At 34.9% G+C, this 22,018-nt stretch overlaps 1 protein-coding gene across 1 annotated transcript; it reads right to left on the bottom strand.

The window, feature by feature from the left end:
- Nucleotides 1-8,667: 8,667 nt before the first annotated feature.
- On the bottom strand, nucleotides 8,668-10,869 carry K441DRAFT_671281 (amino acid permease). The gene is made up of 7 exons (XM_067650406.1): nucleotides 10,596-10,869; nucleotides 10,356-10,540; nucleotides 10,217-10,302; nucleotides 10,151-10,161; nucleotides 9,719-10,088; nucleotides 9,317-9,666; nucleotides 8,668-9,265 (listed from the first exon to the last, which is right to left on the bottom strand). The coding sequence occupies exons 1-7, from the start codon at nucleotides 10,707-10,709 to the stop codon at nucleotides 8,864-8,866; spliced, it is 1,518 nt and encodes a 505-aa protein (XP_067496578.1). The 5' UTR covers nucleotides 10,710-10,869; the 3' UTR covers nucleotides 8,668-8,863.
- Nucleotides 10,870-22,018: the final 11,149 nt, after the last annotated feature.

Raw genomic sequence — 22,018 nt, 5'->3', positions numbered from 1 at the left:
TAGGTTTTGCCAACTTCTATCGTCGGTTTATCTATAAATACTCTGCCATTACGAAGCCTATTACTGATCTCCTAAAAGGAGTAAAGAACGGCCGTAAAGCTAGGCCTTTTAATTGGCCAGAGGAGGCAGAGTAGGCGATACGCCGGCTCTGCGACGCCTTTACGACGGCGCCGCTTTTATAACACTACACGCTAGGCCTACCAACTCGGTTAGAGACTAATGCCTCTATATAAGGCCTAGCAGCAATTATATTACAGCTATTTAAAGATGGCCTTTGGCATCCAATAGCCTTCTAGTCTAGGAAGCTTTCGCTAGTAGAGTGCAATTATAAGACCCATAATTAGGAGCTACTAGCTATCGTAGAGGTTTTTAAGCATTAGAGACACTACATTAAGGGGCTATTAAGCCGCCTAGAAGTGCTCTCAGATTATAATAATCTAAAGGGTTTTATAAAAGTAAAAGCCCTTAATAGACGGCAAGCCAGATGGGCTATAACCCTAGCTGCCTATGACTTTATTATTAAGCATAGGGCGGGAAAAACGAACCCCGCAGATGCGTTGTTAAGGCGACCCCTAGGCGTAGGGGGTCCGCCAGAAGAAGATACTATGCTACTACTGCTCTAAAGGACTTTAGGAATGTAGGGCTACTAACTTAAGGTGAAAGTCCCATTAGGTGTATAGGAAAGCGAGCCTTTTACAGAGGTGTCGCTTTTATAGCTATAAGCTAGCGACCTAACGGAGGTACGCCTAAGCAATATAGTATTACGGTTTAACTAGGCAACCGGTATATATACCGTTAAGCAACATATAATAAGGACCTAAGTTAGAGTAGCAAGCGCTTAAGAGAGTACCTATAAGTCTAGTACGGAAATAGTTATTAAGCTTATTAAAGGACTTTAAACTATAGATAACTTTATACTATAAAAGCGCAGCAACAGCGTAGATACGGCGAGAAGCCATTAATGCGCCCGCTCGAAGCTAGTGTAGCAGTTTAATTCCGATAGACTACTTTATCACCGCGGGAGGCTATATATGCCCCTAGACCTAGCAGTTTATACAGAACTCCTATAGATCTACCACAATAATGCCCTAGCTGGGCACTTTAGTAAGAAAAAAACTCTAAATCTACTTACGCGTAAGTACTACTAGCCTAGTATAAATGCGGACGTTATAAGCTATATCTCTATTTATAATCTATGCTAGTGTATATATACGCTTTAATATTGCCCTTATAGCGAGCTCTAAGCGCTACTTTACCCGGATTAGCTGTGGCAGGAGATTATAATAGACTTTATTACAGGCCTACCGCCTAGCAGACAAGGCGATAAGGTATATAACGCGATATACGTAATAGTTGACCGCTATACTAAAATGGCCTTATATCTGCCTATAGTAAAAACTATTACTATAACTAAACTTGCGGATCTCTTCTTTAACGAAGTAGTACGCCGTTTTAGAGCCTCTAAAGGGATTATATCTAATTACGGCAGTATCTTCACCAGTAAGTTCTAGTTAGAGTTATGCTTTACTATAAAGATTAAACGTAGGCTAAGTACGGCCTTTTACCCGTAAATAAACAGGTAAATAGAACGCCAGAACTAAACCCTAAAGTATTACCTCTGTGTATTCTATAACGAGAAGTAAAGCAACTAGGTAGGCCTCTTATTGCTAGCTAAATTCGCCTATAATAATACTAAACATAGTATAACGGGTATAAGCCCGTTCTATGCCTGCTATAGGTTTTACCTATATCTAGAATACGAGGTTAAGGCAAACGATAGTAGTTCTATTCTAGCCGCCTCCAAGAGAATTAAAAGAATATCCCTTAAACGCGAAGCGCTGGCGAAGCGCTAGAAACACGCCGCCGAGGCGCAGGCGAAATACTACGATCGTTATTACTAACCACAGGCATATAAAGTAGGGGATTTAGTCTTGCTATTAACTAAGAACCTTAAACTAAAAAGGCTAAGTAAGAAACTTACAGCACGTTTTATTGGACCTTTTAGTATAGCTAAACCAGTTAGAAAGTAAGCATACCAACTACATCTACCTACGTCTTACTGTATCTACCTAGTGTTCTATATTAGCTTGCTAGAGCTATATAAACAATATAAGGGCACTACTAAAGACCCTCTACTAGGGCCTATTAAGCTAGATAATTAAGCGGACTAAGAGGACTAATATAAGGTAGAAGAAGTACGTAGAAGGAAGGGACGTAACCAGACCCTACAGTACCTGGTTAAGTAGAAAGGATAGCTAAAAGAATATAACTAATAGGTCCCCATAGAGGACATTAATGAGGACGTAAAGGAGATATATAATAGTTACTTTATACTAAGGGGTAAATGGAAGAGAAAGTAGGCGGGAAAATAAAAAACTTTTAATTATAACTAAGATTACGCCCTACTAGCGGGGCGACAACGGAACAACGGCGGAGCGATGGTAGTACGCTAACAGAAATATAGATACTCTACAGCTCCAGCGAATCTTCCCTCTCCTTCCCTCCTTCCTTATCCTCCTCCTCCTCTCCCTCCTCATCCTCCTTCTCTCCCTCCTCTTTATCCTCCTTACCCTTATCCTCCTCCTTATCCCTTATAATGGGAGGTATACTAGCCTATAAGTACTATTAGCATACGCTACAACGGCGAAACACCTACGCTACGACACGTACTAAAGCGCGCATTATATTAAGAATTCCTTTAAAAGTATAATAGATGGCCTGTAATTCCTATACTTAGAGTAGAGGAAAGTCTTTACCCTTTAGGCGCTGGCGGAGACCGTGCTTGGCGCTAGTGCGCACTAAGGCCTTAACATCCTTCGTAAAGGACTTCTGGGCGGCAGCGACGCGAGCGTTAAGGTCAGCTGTGTCTCCGCTAGTAACCCGCCGGCACTTAGCCCTATTAATAAGAATAAGCAGCTCGTTTAGGCGGCCATAGAAGGCCTTAGGGACCTAGTTTATTAGCTATTAGAACCTAAACTAATACACTTAGACTTACTAGTTAACACAACTTATTTAGTTGTTAGTAGTACCCGCAATTGCGGTTAGCCTACTTGCCGTAGGTGGCCCGCCCAGCGGTGGCTATACGCTTAGCATAGCGGAGGTAGATTAGTTCCAGCAAGGCTGGGGGAGCGGCTTGCGAGCGACGTAGAAGCTTTGACGGCGTCTAGTAGGGTTAGTAACAGCTATAAGCTAGTATAAAGAATACTTACGGAAGGTTCACTAACAGGCGGATTAACAGCTTGGCGCTTACGATTTATGGTTAATTAGAAGTTATAAAGAAGGCAAGTCGCAGGCTGAACGAATTAAAATGGAATTGGAAGGGAAATCTAATGTCCTACCTAGGTAGAAACTCCTACCTTTATAGATCTCTACAAGGTCCTATTGTTATATTATCCTATTATTATATTGTCCTATTATTATATTATCTAATTTACTTAAATTTATTAAAAACTTTTTATTTAGAGAAGGATAATAATAGCACTCCTATTATATAATAACGTCGGCTAAGGACAGCCGCTTAAGAAGGGGGGGGTAATTATTAGGCCATAGAGACGCACTGGCCGTAACCGGCTTAGCGCAGGCGAGGCGCAGGCGAGGCGCCTACAAAACGTAGTCGCCCCGCATTAGAGAACAGCAGAATTCAGTTCTACAGTTCTACTTTATTAAGAACCAGATACTCTTTATATCCCATTACTGTTGTCACGTTACTACATGCCCTAAGGACCTTGGCGTCCTAATAGTATACGCTAATAACTTAATTATATAGGCTAAAATCCTCTTAATATAATTCGAATAAACTACGCTAAATTATCTAAAGTTAATTAAAGAGCTTTTAAAGATAATCGAGCCGAGGGACACCTAGGTTTATAGCAATAATCCTTAAAAAGGTAGTCTCTCTCTATTCTAATATATACTGCTATTTATTCTCTTCTATTTTAAAGTAGTATCTTAACTTATATATTATGCGGTTAAAATTATATCCTTTTCCTACTAAATAATTATAATAGAAGGTATTAGCTTAGCCCTTAAGTATAATAGAATAGGCGTTATAGTATTAATTTAACTCTATTTTTACTTTTTAGTAACAATTATAGAAGATATATAGTTTTAAATTAAGAATATTATATAATTTCCTACTAAACTTCTTTTCTTAATCCGAATAGAGCTTTATAAGCTCTATAAGTAATTTTAAACTGCCTTTAATTTAAGATTAAGATAGAGAAGGTAGGAGTTGCATTATAGGCTATAGTAGGGACGTAGGTCTAATTGGTAGAGTCTAAAGGTTAGTAAATTATAAAGTAATAGGATCCTATACCTGCTCTTATTAGGGTATAGTATCTAAAGTTAAAGTTATAGGTTAAATTAGATATAGAGGAGTTAAAGGTAGAGATAGATTTGTCTTTAGAGGTATATTACTTAGATTTTATCATAAGTTAAGCCTCCTTATAGTGTATAGTTGGTGCTTAATCTCTTATAGAGTCCATTTATGCTCTTCTTTTATATTAATAACCTACTCCTAAATATTGTCTTTAATAGTACCCCTATCTATAGGTATAAATACTCTATACTCCCGCAAGAAGTTACTGAAGTCTTATATAATATCCTTCTTTATAGAAGTATATATTCCCTTTATCTATCTAATAAAGTCCTCCCTTATATAGTACTATAGCATAGTATTATTATATTCGCTATCTTTATAGTATACTATATAATATAATAAGAATTTATTTAAGTCTTGCTAATTAATATCTTTAAGGTTAGTTATGTTAGTATTTTATATCTCTAGGTTAATATCGTCCTCGTACTTCTTTGGGTAGGTTAACGCTATAATAGCTATTATTAAGGGTTATTTAACGCGTTTTAATGAAAAGATTAAAGAAAATAAAGGTTGTTCGACGTGTAGTTAGGTATTAATTGTAATTTTATAGTCTATAAAGGTATATAGAGGGTATTAAGGTAGTTATTTAACGCGTTTCGGACGTTAACTTAGGATCTTAGGTTTAGTAACACTTTTAACCTAAAGTACTTAACTAAATCTTTATAAACGCGGTTATTCTATATAATAGACGCAACTTAGTATCTCCTAGTACTTAGTAACACTTCTATTACTAGTTTTCTATAAGTTTAAGGTAGTATAGTATCGCTGGGATTTATTCCATATAAGCGTATATAGCACCCCTATATAAGACTGTCTCTTCTATTTAAAAACCTAGCTACTCTATAGTTAACTGTATATTTAACCACTAATTAGTATTAGTTATATAGGGTGACTTACCAATAACGACTACTTAAATAGGTTATAGTAATAATAGTTAATCTACTTATTATTTAGAATAAGGGAGGGCGAGGAGCTTAGGGCTCCTCGCCACGCTAGCGCCGTAGCGATACGTAACAATCGCTTGCCTCATTCCCGACAATATCCCTTTTATAAAATTTCCTAAATAAACCCTTTAAGTACTTTTAACTCTTCTTTAGTTAGTTTATAAATTAGAAAGAACTTTAAACTTATTTCTAGTTCTAATTCTATCTTAAAGTCCTATACTATACACTCTAATAGCTTTTTACTTTTTAGGCTCTATAGCTTTTTGCTATACTTATAGTATCTCTTTAGGATATAACTTAAACCCTTCTTAGTATCTTTATATATTAACCTAATATAGTACTATGCTAACTTGGTTGCTATATATATTTTTTCCTCATTACCCTTAGCCGTTTTTGCTACAATATCTATAGTATTAAAAAAATTTAAACGCTGTAAAGAAGGAATTAATAGGAAATACTATAAGCCTATAAAAGGAGTTCCCAATACTAAACTTACCCTTATTATTAAAGAAATAAAATTAAGTCTATTTTCTATTTCTACTCTAATAAGAATCAGCCTAAATCTATAAAAGAGATTGTTAATTTCCTTTAAGTTTTTGCTGGAATATGTCTTGCTAACTAAAGCGTATAGTAGCGCTGTAATCTATAGAACTATAATATAACTAACTACTAAACTGTTAATAAGTTTTAAGAAGCTAGAGGGCTCCTTATTAGAGATATAATAGTAGCCTACTTAGTAATAATAACGTTATAAACCTAAACCTCCTTTAATTCAAGCTTTACCTATAATTATATTAGCTTTAATAGGCTTAGTAGAGGTATATAAACTTCTAGGTTTACTAAAAATATCTTTAACTAACCCCTTAATAGCTTTCCTATTAGCTTTTATAAAGGGGTAATAATGTTATAAAAGATAACTAGAATCCTAACTAGGAACTAGATACAGACTTTTTAAATAATAATAATAATAACAATAAAGGCTTTTCCTATCTTACGCCTATTAGAGAATAGGATAAGCAATTCTAATATATATCTAACTAGCTAATATCTATTTACGCCCTTTAACCTAATACTAGATAGTTAAGCTATAGAATTAAAAAGAGGTATTACGCTGCTATAGCTAGTTTAAACTAATATTAGAATATAACCTAGGCTTAAATAGCTAGGGTAGCTTAAAGTATAGCTATATAATAAAGGGTAAGTCTGTCTAACTTAAACAGGTCTTTCTATACTAAGTTATATCCTACTAATAAATTTTATTAAAAACGCGTAGTATAGTAATTACTCCCCTACCTATTAGAATAGAGTTTACTCTAAGTCTATATTACTAATATAGTATATAAATAGTAGATTAAATAAAACCTAGTTATTTAACTTACTTTAAATAGTACGATTACCTCTAACCTTTAACCCTAGCTCTTTGTTACGGGACTTATACGTTCTCACGTCCCTGCGCGTTTTGACATTCTTAACCTATGCTTACGTTCGTCCCGAGACACCTACGCACGTTTCCCTATAACCCTATTTATACTTATACCTAACCTGTTCTATTTCTATATCTAAATGTCTTTATATTAACTATGCATAGTTGCGTATACGTAGCCTTCTTTAATTACTACCCTATTTAGTATATTATATTCTAGCTCGTGCCTACTTCTATAACACTCTTATACCTAGTAGTTTTATTAAACATAATAGATAGTTATATATAATTAAGTGGGGTCTTTAGTGTATTTATATTATACTAATTTGTTAAAGTTAAACTATTATAATTTAAAATTAGATCTATAACTAGTAAAGGACTATTAGGTTCTAGGTAACTATTATAATATTTTAGTATTAAAATTCTATATTATTTTAGGTATAGCTAAGGACTAAGTAGCTCTTTTATTTTGTTTTATATAATCTAATTATTATTACTAGGTTAGCTATCTACTTTTATTCTTTATAGTCTTTTATTTTAATACTATTTTATATTTGTTTTATATTTATAATTTATTATTATCTTTAGTACTAAATAACTATAGCCGTCTTTTATTCTAGTTTCTACCAATACTAATACTATTTAGGTTATTAAGCTCTATTAACGGTTTTAAAGTATTATTTATAAAACTGCCCTATAGTAGTAGCGGTAATAGTGGTAGCAGCGGTAGCAACGCTTACGGCTTTCTAGTTTCGGCTATAGCCCTCTTTTTTAGAGTCTTATTCTATTTTTTATTAATATTAATCTTAGTTTAACTTTCCTAAATAGCCGTTTTTATTAATAGTGATAGTAAATACCATAAGGAGCGCCCTATAAACCTAGAAATTTAAGTCCTTTACTAAGTTCTTTAGACTTAATTCCCACTCTATCTATCTTAGTAAAGGTATAATATCCTAATTTAGAAATATTAACTTCTGTTAATTCCTATATTTAATTAAACAATAGTTTTAATTATTAACGACCTCCTTTATATTCTTATTTATATTTATTATAAGTAATAAGCGACAATTTTTCACTATTTTAGTGACACTATTTATAAACATCCCTATATTTACTAATTTCTTAAAATAGTAACTAATATTCTTAAGGCAGAGATCCTTAAGATTTATGGTTTAGGTGTTAGGTATAACTAGCTAAAGAATACTAAAGCGGCTAGTATATATATATCCTCTACGCATTCTATACACTATTATATAAATTTAGCTATATATTCCCTATCCTTTAAAATATCTATTAAATAGTACCTAAAACCGCAATAAGTTAAATTAAGAAAATTAAGATATATTTATTATATCTAGACTTTATCTACCTAATCTCTCTAATATCTACAAGGTAGGCAGTAGCGCTCTCTCTCTATAGTAAACTAAATTTACATATAATAACATTATTATTAGTCTTTTTAGTAATAGTATAATATTGTTAGGTTTTTTCCTAACTAGCTTATACTTTTAAAGCTTAGCCTATAGCTTTAAGAGTTTTCTAAAATATAGTAGCTTAAAGTACTTCCATTTAGTATATAAGGTTATTAATTATTTAGACCTACTAGGAGCCTATAAGTTCTCTATCTTTTAGCTAGGCTTAAGCTTTTTTAAGTTTAGATTTAAGGTTAATGATTTTATATTATAATATTTTTACTTTATTAGCACTTGCCTCCGCCTTAAAGTTAGGATTTAGTAGTTAAACTATTTGGTTATAAAGTTGTTGTACTTTAATCTACAGCTAGGCTAGTCTATTTATTAAGTAATTAATTTATCTTTAGTATGGTCTTATATAGTTAGCGAATTAGCGTAAATTTCTTTATCTGGGATTAAATAATAGGTTAGACACTAAAATTCTACATTTATACTCTTTTTATTTACAGCTTAGATATTAATTTATCTTTCTCTCATTTCTAGGCAACCCAGAAAATGCGCTACGGGGGGTTCTGCATTGTTACTATATGCTAGGACCATAATAAGCGAATGGCCTTTCCAATTATACTTACACCCGCTGCAAACACATGTACACCCTTCCAATGGTGCATATGTTCTCCTAATCCTTATATGGATCCGCCGGGACCTAAAACCGCTTGTGTCCGCTAATGCACCAATCCAGCAACGCAATAATAATAACGGCCGCCATGATCGGGCCCCCATAATTGAAGTTCGCCGCCGTAACCGGTAGGATAGGCGGAAACGGCAGCCAGATAATCACGAAGATGCACCAGCAGACCGCAAAGATATTAATCGGGATCCCAAGCCGGCCTAGCTTAAACGGCCTATATAAAGGATGCCGCCCTCCAAGCTTGCGGAGGAGGAAAAAGGAGATTAGAAATAAATATGAGATATATAGCGAAATAGCGGAGAGGGAGATAATAGCGAAGAACGCGGCTGTGTTCCCGATAGTAATAAGGCCAATTAATATGCAAATGGCGACGACTAGCCCGAGTGCTCTTATCGGTACTCGAAGGGTAGGGTGGATCTGTATAATATTAGTAACAGTTCAACCTTATCTTGGAATTGTTGGACATACGGCACTAAAGAACGAGGAAAAAGGAAGTCTGTTGTCCCTTGCAAATGCCCACACAAGACGTGTTACCGATGCTAATACGCTAAAGTTAGACACGATAAGTGGGACAATTATGAAGTAAGTTAATACGGTAGCGCCTGCAGTCGAACCGGTTGCTTGGAGGTAGATCTCTATCACCGGATATCCGGTCGCGGTTCCGAGTGCCGCCATAGGATCACCGATAAAGAACAACAGGACCATAATGAATGCAAATGCCAGAACAGCGTTGATGATAACGCTGAGAACCATGCTCTGCGGGACCTTGCTTGGTGCGTCTTTTACCTCACCACTCAAATGGATCACCCCATCGAAACCTAGTCGCGGATGAGTTAAGTGGACATATTAAGAGGATTGTTCCAGCCTTACCCGTTAGAACGGCGGTACTACTTAGTAAACCAAGGCACCACTGAACCGCATGGTTCGACCACCCGCTTAAGCCGAAGAAAGATTCTGTGAAAACGAATGACGCAGAACTCTTGGGTCCCGTAACCGCTAGAGTGATGATTGTGGCGATAAAGAAAGCGAAATGTATAACACCACCAAACATCTCAATTACCACCAGGAGCTTTCTCGCATAGATATTCAGAACGACGACGAATACAAGGTACGCATACATTAACAAAGTGACGTGCCATAGCTGTGGAGTGTATGTTGGGTTATTTAATGCGATCACTCCTTGCGTGATTGAAGCGGCGATGTACATTCCGGCAGTAATGAGTGAGATCCAGGCAAAAGTCTAGGAGGGATATCAATTGATTAGGGCTTGAGAAACGTTGTACGGACAAATGAGGTGCTCACCGTTAGCCATCCTACGGAGTTGTCAGCGAGGGATCAATAAGAAGTCTTGTTTATGACTGAACTCACCTTGGACCAAGCTCCAGAAGGCGGGTGTCATGACGCGTGGGGCGTACAGGCCTGTCCAACGATATTGCGCCCCAACCACGGGCGTTCTCCAATGCGATAAGCTAACTAAGGGTTTTTGGGGCCTAATAGAGCTACTCACATCAATGCCATTTCAGCAAGGCTCAAAGCGATGGCGATTAATCCGATTGTTGACAGAAGCAGTCCCCACACTAAAGCAGTCGGGCCTCTATTGAGCAAGCCGGCGCCAAGAGTAATGCCAATACCTTCCCAGGAAGAGAGGATTGTGAGTCCGAAGGCTATAGCAGGCTTTAAAGTAATAAACCTCTATAGAGCGATTAAGAGTTGCAAAAGACACATGAGGAGGTTGAAGGCAACTTACGTCCAGCCGTTCCCTGAGGGAGGGTGCGTGCGATTGATCCTTCGAAGGAGACCCTGGGTCACCGCGCTCCGCGCCTCCGCGAATCGCTAGCTCAATTGCCTCGTCCTTAGCCATGTTGAGAATAACAAGGACATGCGCGACGAGATGGGGGACGAGAATTTTGGATCATCCTACAAACCACCAGCAGAGGCTAAAGGAGATGTATCTGTGGTGGAATGCACTCAGTTAAGGCATGACCCAGTCCGCCTTAATACTGGCCGTTCATGGCTTGGTCTAGCTCTCTGCGTTGTTGGTGAAAGCGGAGCTCTGTTATCTCAGTAAGCGACTTAGACGGCAAGGGCAAACTGAAGGCGCACTCACTAATACTAAAGTATCACTAGTTTCCATCCTAAGAAACGCCACTTTTTTTCAACCAATTAGCTATCTACCGACCTCAAGTTTGCCCTGCCGTCTGAGGGCCTGTGGTGCAGCGCTTAACTTTAATTTTCGCAATTTTATATAAGAGACACTTTTACCTGTATATTTAACTCCCTAATAATACCTATTTAACCTAATAAGCTAATAAGTTAAGTTAAACCAGTCTCCTCTATAATCGATTACTTTTTTATAATAGGGACACCACTTCCTTATGAGTTACGCGCTTCTAGTATTTGGGTAGACACCAACGCGTCCCCAGCACTAATATACTAGGAAGCTTATAATCCTCTCTATAAACGTCTACACGAACGTCTCCGTCGTCTCTATAAACGTCTGCACGAAAATCTGCATAAACGCTTGCATAAAGCTCTACACAAGGCTGTACACAAGGCTCTGCTCGAGCTCTATTGAGGCTCTGCTCGAACCTCTATCGAAGCTCTACTCGAACCTCTATCGAAGCTCTACTCGAAGCTCTACTCGAGGCTCTATCGAAGCTCTATCGAGGCTCTATCGAAGCTCTATCGAGGCTCTATCGAAGCTCTATCGAAACTCTACTCGAGCTCTGCTCAAGGCTCTGCTCGAAGCTCTGCTCGAGGCTCTGCTCGAGGCTCTGTCGAAGCTCTGCTCGAGGCTCTATCGAAGCTCTGCTTGAAGCTCTATCGAAGCTTTGCTGGGGGGGTGGGGTCGGGGGGTTATGGTGTTTCGAGGCGTTGGGGGGCTCCAGGCGAAGCTCACGAGTCGACCCAAAAAAGTCACTCTATGTTTTTCTACCTGTAATTTTAACAACTTTCTTTTATACTATAGGGTTTTTATATAAATATTCTTAAAAAGTAGGGCATTAGAAAAGGTGGGAAAGAGATACCAGTCTTAAGTCGACCTTCATACATTTTCGCACGAAAGGCCCTTAGACAGCAAACGAGACAGCGCTTATAATTACAGGGGTTATATAACGCTAGTAGGGGTTTAATAAAGCTAGCAGGGGTTCTATATAAAGCTATACTAATTAAGTACTAGTGAGATTTACTGTCTCGTTTGCCGTCTAAGTCGCTTACTGAGATAAGAGCTCTGCATACAGAAGTCCGCCGCACTCCATGCACGGTCCCACTCAATAATGCACACCGAAATCCAAAAACACCAAAAATTCAACTCTATCGTATACAATCAAAATGGACCCAATTGACGCCGCTTTTGCTGCATTGGAGTCACAAGATCCTCCTAGTTACACTCGGGCAGCTAAAGAATTCAATACCATTTGTTTTACGCTTTCGCGGCGTTATCGGCAGATTACTCGCGCTAGAGAGGATGTGATGGAAATGAAATCTCTTCTATTAATACAGTAGGAGAAGTGTAGGATTAATGTATATAATATATACAATATAGATAAAAGGGCTTTTTTATTAGTATATATAATAAGAGTAAAAGAATCTACTCTAAATTAGAAGCAGTTTAAGGTAAATTTTTTAATACTAGTTAAGGTAGTAATAGAGAGTAGATTATAGTAATAATAAATATCTACGCTAATAGAATAAGCCTACTACCCTCTTTAATATAGAAATATAGAAAAAGACTAGAGGTAGAAGATCTTAAAGGTTCTTAATATTAGATAGGCACGGATCTTATATTAATATAAACTTCCTTAACTAGTGTTACAAGCATAGAATATTAATAGCTATATTTCCGCCTTATTTAACCCACTAACTATAACGTAATCCACCACTAAGTGGCGGCCCAATCAGAACTTACAACACCAAAAATGCGAATTCCTTAACCATGAATAATTATATTTACTATAGCTATCTACTACCTACTTATCTGACATCTAGGGCACGTACGAGCTATATATTCTGTTAATTTGCACATACTACACTTACACACTACTTATTGCGGTCGCTCTACCGCTGCCTCCGCTGCCCCCTCCTAGGCAGCTTATACATAAGATAGTCCTTCTACTCCCAATAGAACACCCCCCCTAGCTATATACGTGCGCCTAGCTGCCCTCTTTCTTTTTTAGCGTTAATTTTCTATACGTAGCTTCTTATCTTTACTAGTAAGTAGTACGGCACTTAATATTGCTATTTTGTATCCCTTAATAAGCTAGCTAAGGGCTTATTCTATTAGATTTAGTAGGCTATAAAAGCGCTATTTAAGATAGCACTTAGTAGAGCCGTCTGCTGTTATAGTTCTGCGATATTATAGGGTGTTTTTAGCTGTCTAGGATATATTTAATTGCGGATAATATTAGGGCGATAGTGTCTAATATTTAGTATATAGCTATGCTAGTACACGATTAGGGCTATATAGAACTAGGCTAGTAGCTATAAATTCTACCTATATATTATTCTAATATAGTACTAACTACCTAGCCTACCTATATAGTGGCAGGAATTTATACTTATTAATATAGTTAATACCACAGCCTATAAACTATTTAACGAGGTGTTTATATAATTACTTAAGGACTAAGAAATAACCTACGTCTAGCGGCTATAGTAGATACTATTAATGCGCTAGTATATAGAGGACGACTGTCTAGTAATCTAGGCAGAACCGATTAAATTTAGGTAATACGTGGCTGTTATAGCCATTTAGTACTAGTAGCCGATGCGTGTTAACCGTGTAATCCTTTATATACTTATTAAAGACCTCTCTTAGCTAGGTTAGGCTCATTTTGTTTATTATTTAGCTATTATTACTAATATTAATTAACTAGTTATATAGTATAATATTATCCTTATACTAAGTAGCGCAGTATATTACTGCCTTAAAGATAATAAGAGGTGGAATTATAACCCTTAGGGTATTCATAGTTTTAATAATTATAACTTATTCTTAATTTCCTAGCTGTACTATTTTAGGCCAACTAACACGCTTAGTTTTAGTAGTAACTTTTATAGTTATAATAAGACTTATCTAAAAGCCAGTTTTATTAAAATTGTAAATATCCTTATTAAGAATCCTATATATTATAATTATATTTAAAACGCGTTTAAACTAGGCCCGAATAAGTATAGGGTCTTTATATTTAGCCTATTAATAGTTATATTTATAATTATATTTAGATTATAGGTTATTATAGCGCTTAATAAACCTTAGTACCTAATTTAGGCTAACTAGCAATAGGGTAGCCAACCTAGTATACTATATAGCTAGGATACTAGCTATCTACTATACGGTCGCAATCCTAGGTAGTATACCGCGTTAATCTATTAATAGAATCTACTAAATCTACTACTTAAGACTCTCTTCTTATATAGGTATAAGGAGGCTATTTAATATATAAGAACTGCGTTTTAGTTATATACCAGCAACGCGTCGCCTAGCTGTTGTTAGGGGGACATTATATAGTTTCGCGGCGGCCTTAAGGGTCGTAACTTAGCCCTACTTATAGGTCTAGAGAGCTAGAATTAATCTGCCCTCTCTATATAGGGCTTCTTACTATTGTGGTATGGCTATTATAGTTGTAGTTATAGAACGCGTCGCGTTTTTAATGGGGCCGCCACATAGTAATGGCCGCCACTTAGTAGTAGATTACATTAATCTCTTAATATTAGTATATTTTCTGCTTTTAGCACCTATTATAGCTAAGAACTTAATAATCTTATTTATAAGATTTAAAGCCTTTCCTCTATTATAAATCGTAATTTCTTTTATTTATTTTATGCTGCCTATAATAGGCCCTTTACTAGAAATAATATACTTAGTAGGTAAATAAATACTAGGCTTAATTCGCTTAATTTAAAGTATTACAGGCCTTACCCGTTCTTATATCCCTGCGCATTTTAACATTCTTAACCCGTGACTACGTTCGTCCTATAATACCTATATACATTTCCCTAGAACCTTTATTTATACTTATACCTAATATATAAAAAAATTTCTTCTTTATCTAAATGCCCTTATATTAACTACGTATAGTTATATATACGTAGCCTTCTTAATTACTACCCTGTTTAGTATATTATATTCTAGTTTATACCTACTTTTATAATATAGAGGTTGTTTTTAGCGCTATTAAAACCTAATAAAATTAAGGTAAAACAGCCTCTTAGCCTTTATTAAAGAACTTAAATACTTTAGCCCTTTTAGTAGGCGACTAAAGAAAGTTATATAGGCTTCCACAAGATATAGTTAATAAGTTTATAGAGCCATAGGCCAAAAGGCTCAAAAATATGTATTTTAAGGTTACTACTAATATTACTCTTCTCTGCTTTAAAAATAAGGGCCTTTAAAAGGTATTTAGTAATAAGAAGAAAAGGAGAACTTATAGTAAGCCTCTCTTTAATAAACTATATATAGAAACTACTTCTTAATTATTATCTACTTACTTAATAAAGCTCTTTAGCTATACTATTATAACTAGAGCTATAAGTGGCGTATTATTCAACTTTATTAATACTATAACCTTAGTAGTAAATATATAATAAAGCCTTATAGTAAACTTATTAATAGACTAGGTATATAGGTAAATAAGATATTAATAATAGAAATATAACTATTAAAGTATATTACCTAATAGATTAACTCTAATTATATTCTAAAATTTACTATAAAGAAAGGAACTATCTAGGTAGAGTATTAGGACGCCAAGGCCTTAAGGGTATATAGCAACGTAACAACAGTAGCGGAATACAATAGGTATCTGGGGTAGAACTGTAGAACTAAATTCTGCTATTCTTAGGTGCGGAGCGACTACGTTTTATAGGCGCCTCGCCTGCGCCTCGCCCGCGCTAAGCTGGTTACGGTAAGTACGTCTCTATAGCCTAACATAGAGACTATAGTCCTTTAAATATATCATACCACGCCTAAAATATATACTAAGTACGTTAGTATATTAGTATATTAGTACGTTTCTTACGTTCCCACATTTCTATATTTCTATATTTGAAACTTATAATATAACTAGCTATATAACTTAGCTACCCCTTATCCTATGGCTTAATTAGTTTTAGCGCCTTTTATACTATCTTAACTAACTTATTTATATCTCTTCTTAATAGTTATACTGCTATTAATATAAGTCCGTAATATAATAGCTGTAACCAACTATAGGTGCTGCCGAAATAGCTTTAATGCCACCCTATATATTAATTACAGATCAATATTACTTACAGATTACTATTTCTATTTTAGCTACTATTTCATGTATATATACCTCTTGATTTCCATAGATTTATAATTAAGTTGCTTATTTAATACCCATATACTACAAAAGCTTATAATAGCTATTATTCTATATATCTAAAAGCCTATATAATTAAGGCAGGTCTTTTATATTTAATTCTGCGAGGTAAATATAATATATAAATACAATATTTAGTTAACTTTAGTTATAGCGTAATCTCTAAAATATACACTAGTACTTATACCTAGCTATAGCACTCTCCTTTTTTTTTTTATCTTAAGCTTCTTTAAACTAGATCTATAATGTTTTCTTATCGCTTTTCACTTCTATAATACTAGGTAAAGGCGTTTTATCACTATTACTACTTTAATTTACCAGAGAAATAATAATAAAGTACTTAATATACTGCGTCGTAACCTATAGTATTTATAGCTTAGCCGTCTAGTAGGGGATACTCTTATTAAGCTTACGCTTTTAGTTATATAACTTAAAGCAGTACTTATAATGGTGCTAGAGCGCGTTACCTGCTAAGTTCTGCTATATTTTGCTACCTGTTATACTATTACATACTATCTGGTACTATTTCTTACTATTAGCTCGCCTACTATTAGCTCGTCTACTGCTAGCGCCTTAGCGACTTACGCTACCTATTTGTTAACACTAGCCCTTACGACCCCCTTCCCTTCTCCTTAGCTTAGTATCTTTATTAGATAGCAATCTATAAGCTTTAGTTTAGAGGCATTTATATAAGCCGTTATATTATACTAAGCTCTCCCTATATTGCCTAGGAAGGCCTTAATAATATCCTACCTTAAAAGAAGACCCTTATCTATAATAACGCGTTAACGCGTTATACTTAGACACTAAAGTTACTCTATATTACCTAGGAAGGCCTTACTAATATCCTACTTTATAAGCTAGATAGAACTAGACCTATACCCCTAGAATTAAAACTAAAGTATATAATATTAATAAACCCTAGGAAGCTAACGATGGCACCTAAAGCTAACTTATTTAAGAGAGCTGTCTTTACCTAAGAGGAACCTAAGATCTAATTAGGATTAGAAATTAAAGATAATAATAATATTATAGACGTACGCGAGTAGATTTGCGCCTTTATAGCTAGCTAGAAAGCTAATTATCTTAAGGTAAAGAATATATAAAAGACCCTATAAGAGATCCTAGAAAGCCTTATAGCCCTATAAAATAGCCTAGCTTCCCCTTCTTAAAGCCTTAGCTAATCTATTTACTTTACTAAATATAATATACTAGGGAGTATAGATATAATAACGAAGTAATTAAAGTCCGTTAAGCTCCCTAACCCCTAACTATTATCTAATAGGATAGACCCTACCTTTAAGAATTAGAGGATTTAAGTATAAGGAAAGCTCCGTGTTAACTATAACTATTTCCTTTTTAAAGAAGCTAAAATGCTTTACCTTTTTAGTTAAACCACTAGGGACGCCTAATGGCACCTTTAAGCTAAGTTTAAGGACGATTCCCCTGTCCAATTTATATCTGTTAATAAGATAATATANTACCTAGCGGCTATTTACGTTAACCTAAATAAAGTATAGGACGCCTAGTATAACTATAATTGCCTAATAATAAAACCGAACTAACCCTTTACTAAATTTTAGACTTAATTCCTATACTTTACGGGAGAAGGCTAGGTTCCCCTTAAGAACTAATAATTAGACCTATACAATAAGCTAATAATCTAGCTATAAGAGAAGATCGCTATAACCTTAAATAACCTTTTAACGTATAACAGACTCGTAACTTATTACCTATTATTAGATTTAGAACTAAAGTGAATTAACGCCCACCCTAATTGGTAGAAGCGACCCTAAAATAATTAAAACTTATTAGCTATACCTATAGGAGCTAGAGTAGGAAGATAAGCTATAACTACTTTTATACTAAAAGCGGTTATATCTACGCACCGGCGAGCTACGCCTGATTAGCTACGTACTATACCCCTAACTAGTACTCGTTGCAATACCCTAATTGACCCTACCTTAGATATATGCTATAACTATAATAAGGAGGGTTACTTTACCTTATCTTGCCTAGAGCTAAAGGATATAAGCAATATTAAGGAGATAGAGGAAGGAGAAACATCTAATAAGTTAGGAAAAGAAGAACCCTAGGAAAAGACTCCCCCCTAGGATATCCTATTAATCTTAAAGAGATTAATTTAAGTTAGTTAATAGGTAGAAAACACTTTATAGTTCTATATACATAGTATCTTAAAATAGATATAGAGTTAACTTAACCGCCCTTATTAACACTAGAGTAAATAGCTTTGCCTTTATATATACTGCCTATATAATTAATGTTGCTAAGTTTCTAAATATAAAAGCTACCTAACTAGAGAAGCCTATTTAAGTAAAAGGCTATAACGGTTAAGCCAGTAAGCCAGTTGCCTACGTCTTAAAGTTATATATCTCCCTTAATAGACAATGCTAATATGGTATTTTCTTTTATATTCTAGACCTAGGTTCCTATAATATAATCCTTAGCTAAAAATAGATATCTTACTTTAATATTTAATTAAACATATAGTAAAGACAGTTTGTTTAGCCGGAGGATAGACTAAAATTACTCTCCTTTATTAGGGAAATCTAAACTAACCATAAGATACTAGCCGCGAAGGCTAATCCTACCTATTAGTAGTGTAGTGGTGTACGCGGTCCCTCTCAGATAGGAAGTTACAGTGCTATTAGGTTGGTTAGTCGGTCGTAGTTAGTTAATAGAAATTAGTAGGAAAGTAGTTAATAAGAAGAGAAGAAAAGAGTATATTCTATATCTTTCGTGCCTATCTAAGTTATTAAAGACTCTAAAGGCTCTAAACCAATTTATATAACTTATAGAAGGCCTAGGCTCTCCCAAAGCTATACCTAATCTAGATATTAAATCCAGGGGCCAAATTACACCACTATATACCTCCCCTACCTAAGTCGTTGTCCCCTAACGACTTTCGAAACTCTAAAACTCCTTATCTTTAAAACGAAGGCGCGGTAGGTAATTGTATGCGTTCCTTGCCTTTACTATAAACCCAAAATATTAAGCGAGGAGACTCCGTTCTAGTTAAATAAGACTACTCGCGTCCGCCTAGCGGGGTAGTATAAGAGGTATTAGACTAGCGGCTTTTAGATAACGTAGCTCTTTCGCGTCCTTTTATTTGTTTAGTTCTATCCCATAATTCTTTAGGCAGCTTTATATAGCTCTATCCTTCTATTACAACCAGGGGTACTCTACTTAGGTCTACTATAACAGTTAAAGGATTAATTTTATTATTAACGCAGTAGAAGTATAAGCGGCTATTAAAGCGCTCTATTTTGGTTGCATATATAAGCTAAAATGCATCCTTATAGTTTTTAACAGCCCTAAGACGGTAGGAATATATTTATTTCCTAACTTCGTTCTTATTGCCGTTAAGAAAAAGGTTATAATTTTAAATTACTACCAGAGAATCCTATTACCGTCTATTTAGAAGAGCGTTAGATAAGGCGCTAGCAGCTATAAATTTAACTATAGTAGGAAAGCGGTATAAGATTACGCCATAAAGATTAGTATATCTAGATGGCGTATAGGGCGGCGCTTTTAAGTCTTAGTATATATCTGCTAGCTCTACCTAGGTTCCTCCTTCCATAACCTTAAGGTTATTATAATTGTCTTAAATACTAATAAACTATAGTAGCATCGTTTTCCGGGTCCTAGTTAAAGGTCCTTTTACTTTATAAGGAAGGTAAGGTATAGTTATATATATATCTCCTTTCTTATATAGCTAAGCTACTTAGTTAGTCGCATATTTCTCTATATTCTTAGCGGTCTAGTTATAGTCTAAGATTTTATATATAAATCCGTCGCCCTTAGTTAATTCTTATACTTTAAGATCTACCTACTATAATTCTAAGTAATAATATATACCGGGTAGGATAATTATACAGTTATCCTCAGCCTTATTATTTAGAGAAATGCTTCCTTAGATTATATTAGTACTATATTTACTTTTGAAAAGCAAGGGAATATTAACGTTAATATAGCGGAACGCTATAGAGTCTCCTTTAACCGCGAATTTTATATAATAAGGGTAGGAAATAAGTTGCTACTAACTGTTAGGCCTAAGAGCGTAATAAAGACGATAATACTAAGGATCCTGTTTTATTAGCTGTTAGTAGAGACTATAGACCATCGTTCTTAACTAGCTATAATTTGGCCGCCTATTAATTAGATGCTAATAATAGCGGTATATACATATTTCCTTATTAATTATTATCAAAATGCTAGAATCCTACCACTATTTAAATATATTTAAAATTACGGATTCTTTTTGCTGCTATACTTTTTAGTTTTTTAGTAATATTATCTAATTAAGTAAAGCCTCTCTGTTATAGGAAAACCTTGGCGCTAAGTTATAAATAAACTTATATAGTCTTAAGGAATTAAATAGAACTAGAGGTCTATAAGCCTTTTTAAACTAAGAGTATGTAGTAAAATTAGTCTTTATAGTACTGAGGTAGTTATAAGCGTAATATATTAAATAAAGTCTATAACATAGTGCGGTATAGTTTAGACCTTTTATCGCTAAACCTATACGTCCTTCTATTACTTAAGTATATATCTAGCAGACCTTATATATCTCTAGATTAAAACTAGCCGCCTTATACTAGCTGCGCAAGAGCTTTATAACCTCTATTAGTTTAATTTTAATAATTCGATTTAGGGATACCTTAAGATACGCTAGCACGTTATCCTTATAGTTATATCCTCGTTTTATATAGAGTACCGCTATAGTATCTACAGCCTCCTTAATATACTCCACATTATCTCTCGGCTTAATAATGTTCTTATTAAACATTAATTCTACTTTTAGCCCTCCTACTTCTAGGTAAGTAATTATTAGCCCCCTTCTTATATTCCTTTTTAATAAAGATACTAGCAGCTATAGGGGCGAGCCAATAGGCGTTCTAGCTGCGAGAATACTCTTATTTATAGATAATAAAGGCGAGTTAACTAATATAGGCGATCCTTATTAAGATGGACTTAGTATAATACTAACGCCTCCTCCTTAAATAGGTGTTAATAGCTAAAAGGCTAAGGGATTTATTACGTTAGAAGTATACTATAAATATATTTATAGTGCGAGAGCTAAGCTTTCTCCTACTTATCTAATTCCAACATTAGTAACCTTTAGTCCTATAGTAGTTAGTCTTCTACTTTTTAGCAGTAGGTCCTTATTTAGAACAAGAAAGCTAGTTAAGTATCTTCCTAAACTATACTTATTTACTACCTAGTCTAATATTGCCCTTCCTAATATCTTAGATGTGAGCGCAAAATCGGTTAACTATAGTTAAGTAGTATTCTTAATGCCACGTCCTAGATATTTAAGCCTGTTAATTAAAGCTTTATTAACTCTTGCTATAACTTTAGGAAGTAGATATATTGCGAGCTTTTAGACGGCGGAGAGGAAGTTATAGGATACTACGTATTTTAGCGGTCTGTTAAGAATATCTTATTCCTAGGCCTTTTAGATAGTTTCTCTAGCTTTATTACATTGGTTTCTCTAATCTTTAGCTATTTTGCTAATATTAGAGATGTCCTTAAAAATTAATATAAATCCGTCCTTTCCTAGAGAGGCTTGTAGTCCGTTATCTTAGTTAATAAAATTAACTACTACACTAGCCGTATCTGCGTAGTTTTCTCGTAAAAGCAAAATCTTATTATAGATTTAGATAAATACTACTTAACACCAATTAACCGCGAAGCCTCTAACTTCCGTTAGGACGTCACTAATTTATTACTTAGCTCCTTTATAGAGGACTAGTAGTTTATTAGATAAAGACTTAATAAGCGTACTATTATTTTTAATTTACTT

This window comes from Cenococcum geophilum (genome assembly GCF_001692895.1).
Source record: "Cenococcum geophilum 1.58 unplaced genomic scaffold K441scaffold_95, whole genome shotgun sequence".
In the NCBI taxonomy this organism is placed as follows: Eukaryota; Fungi; Ascomycota; class Dothideomycetes; order Gloniales; family Gloniaceae; genus Cenococcum; species Cenococcum geophilum.
Note: the sequence above shows the minus strand (reverse complement) of the source record. Positions and strands in the feature narration are given on the sequence as shown.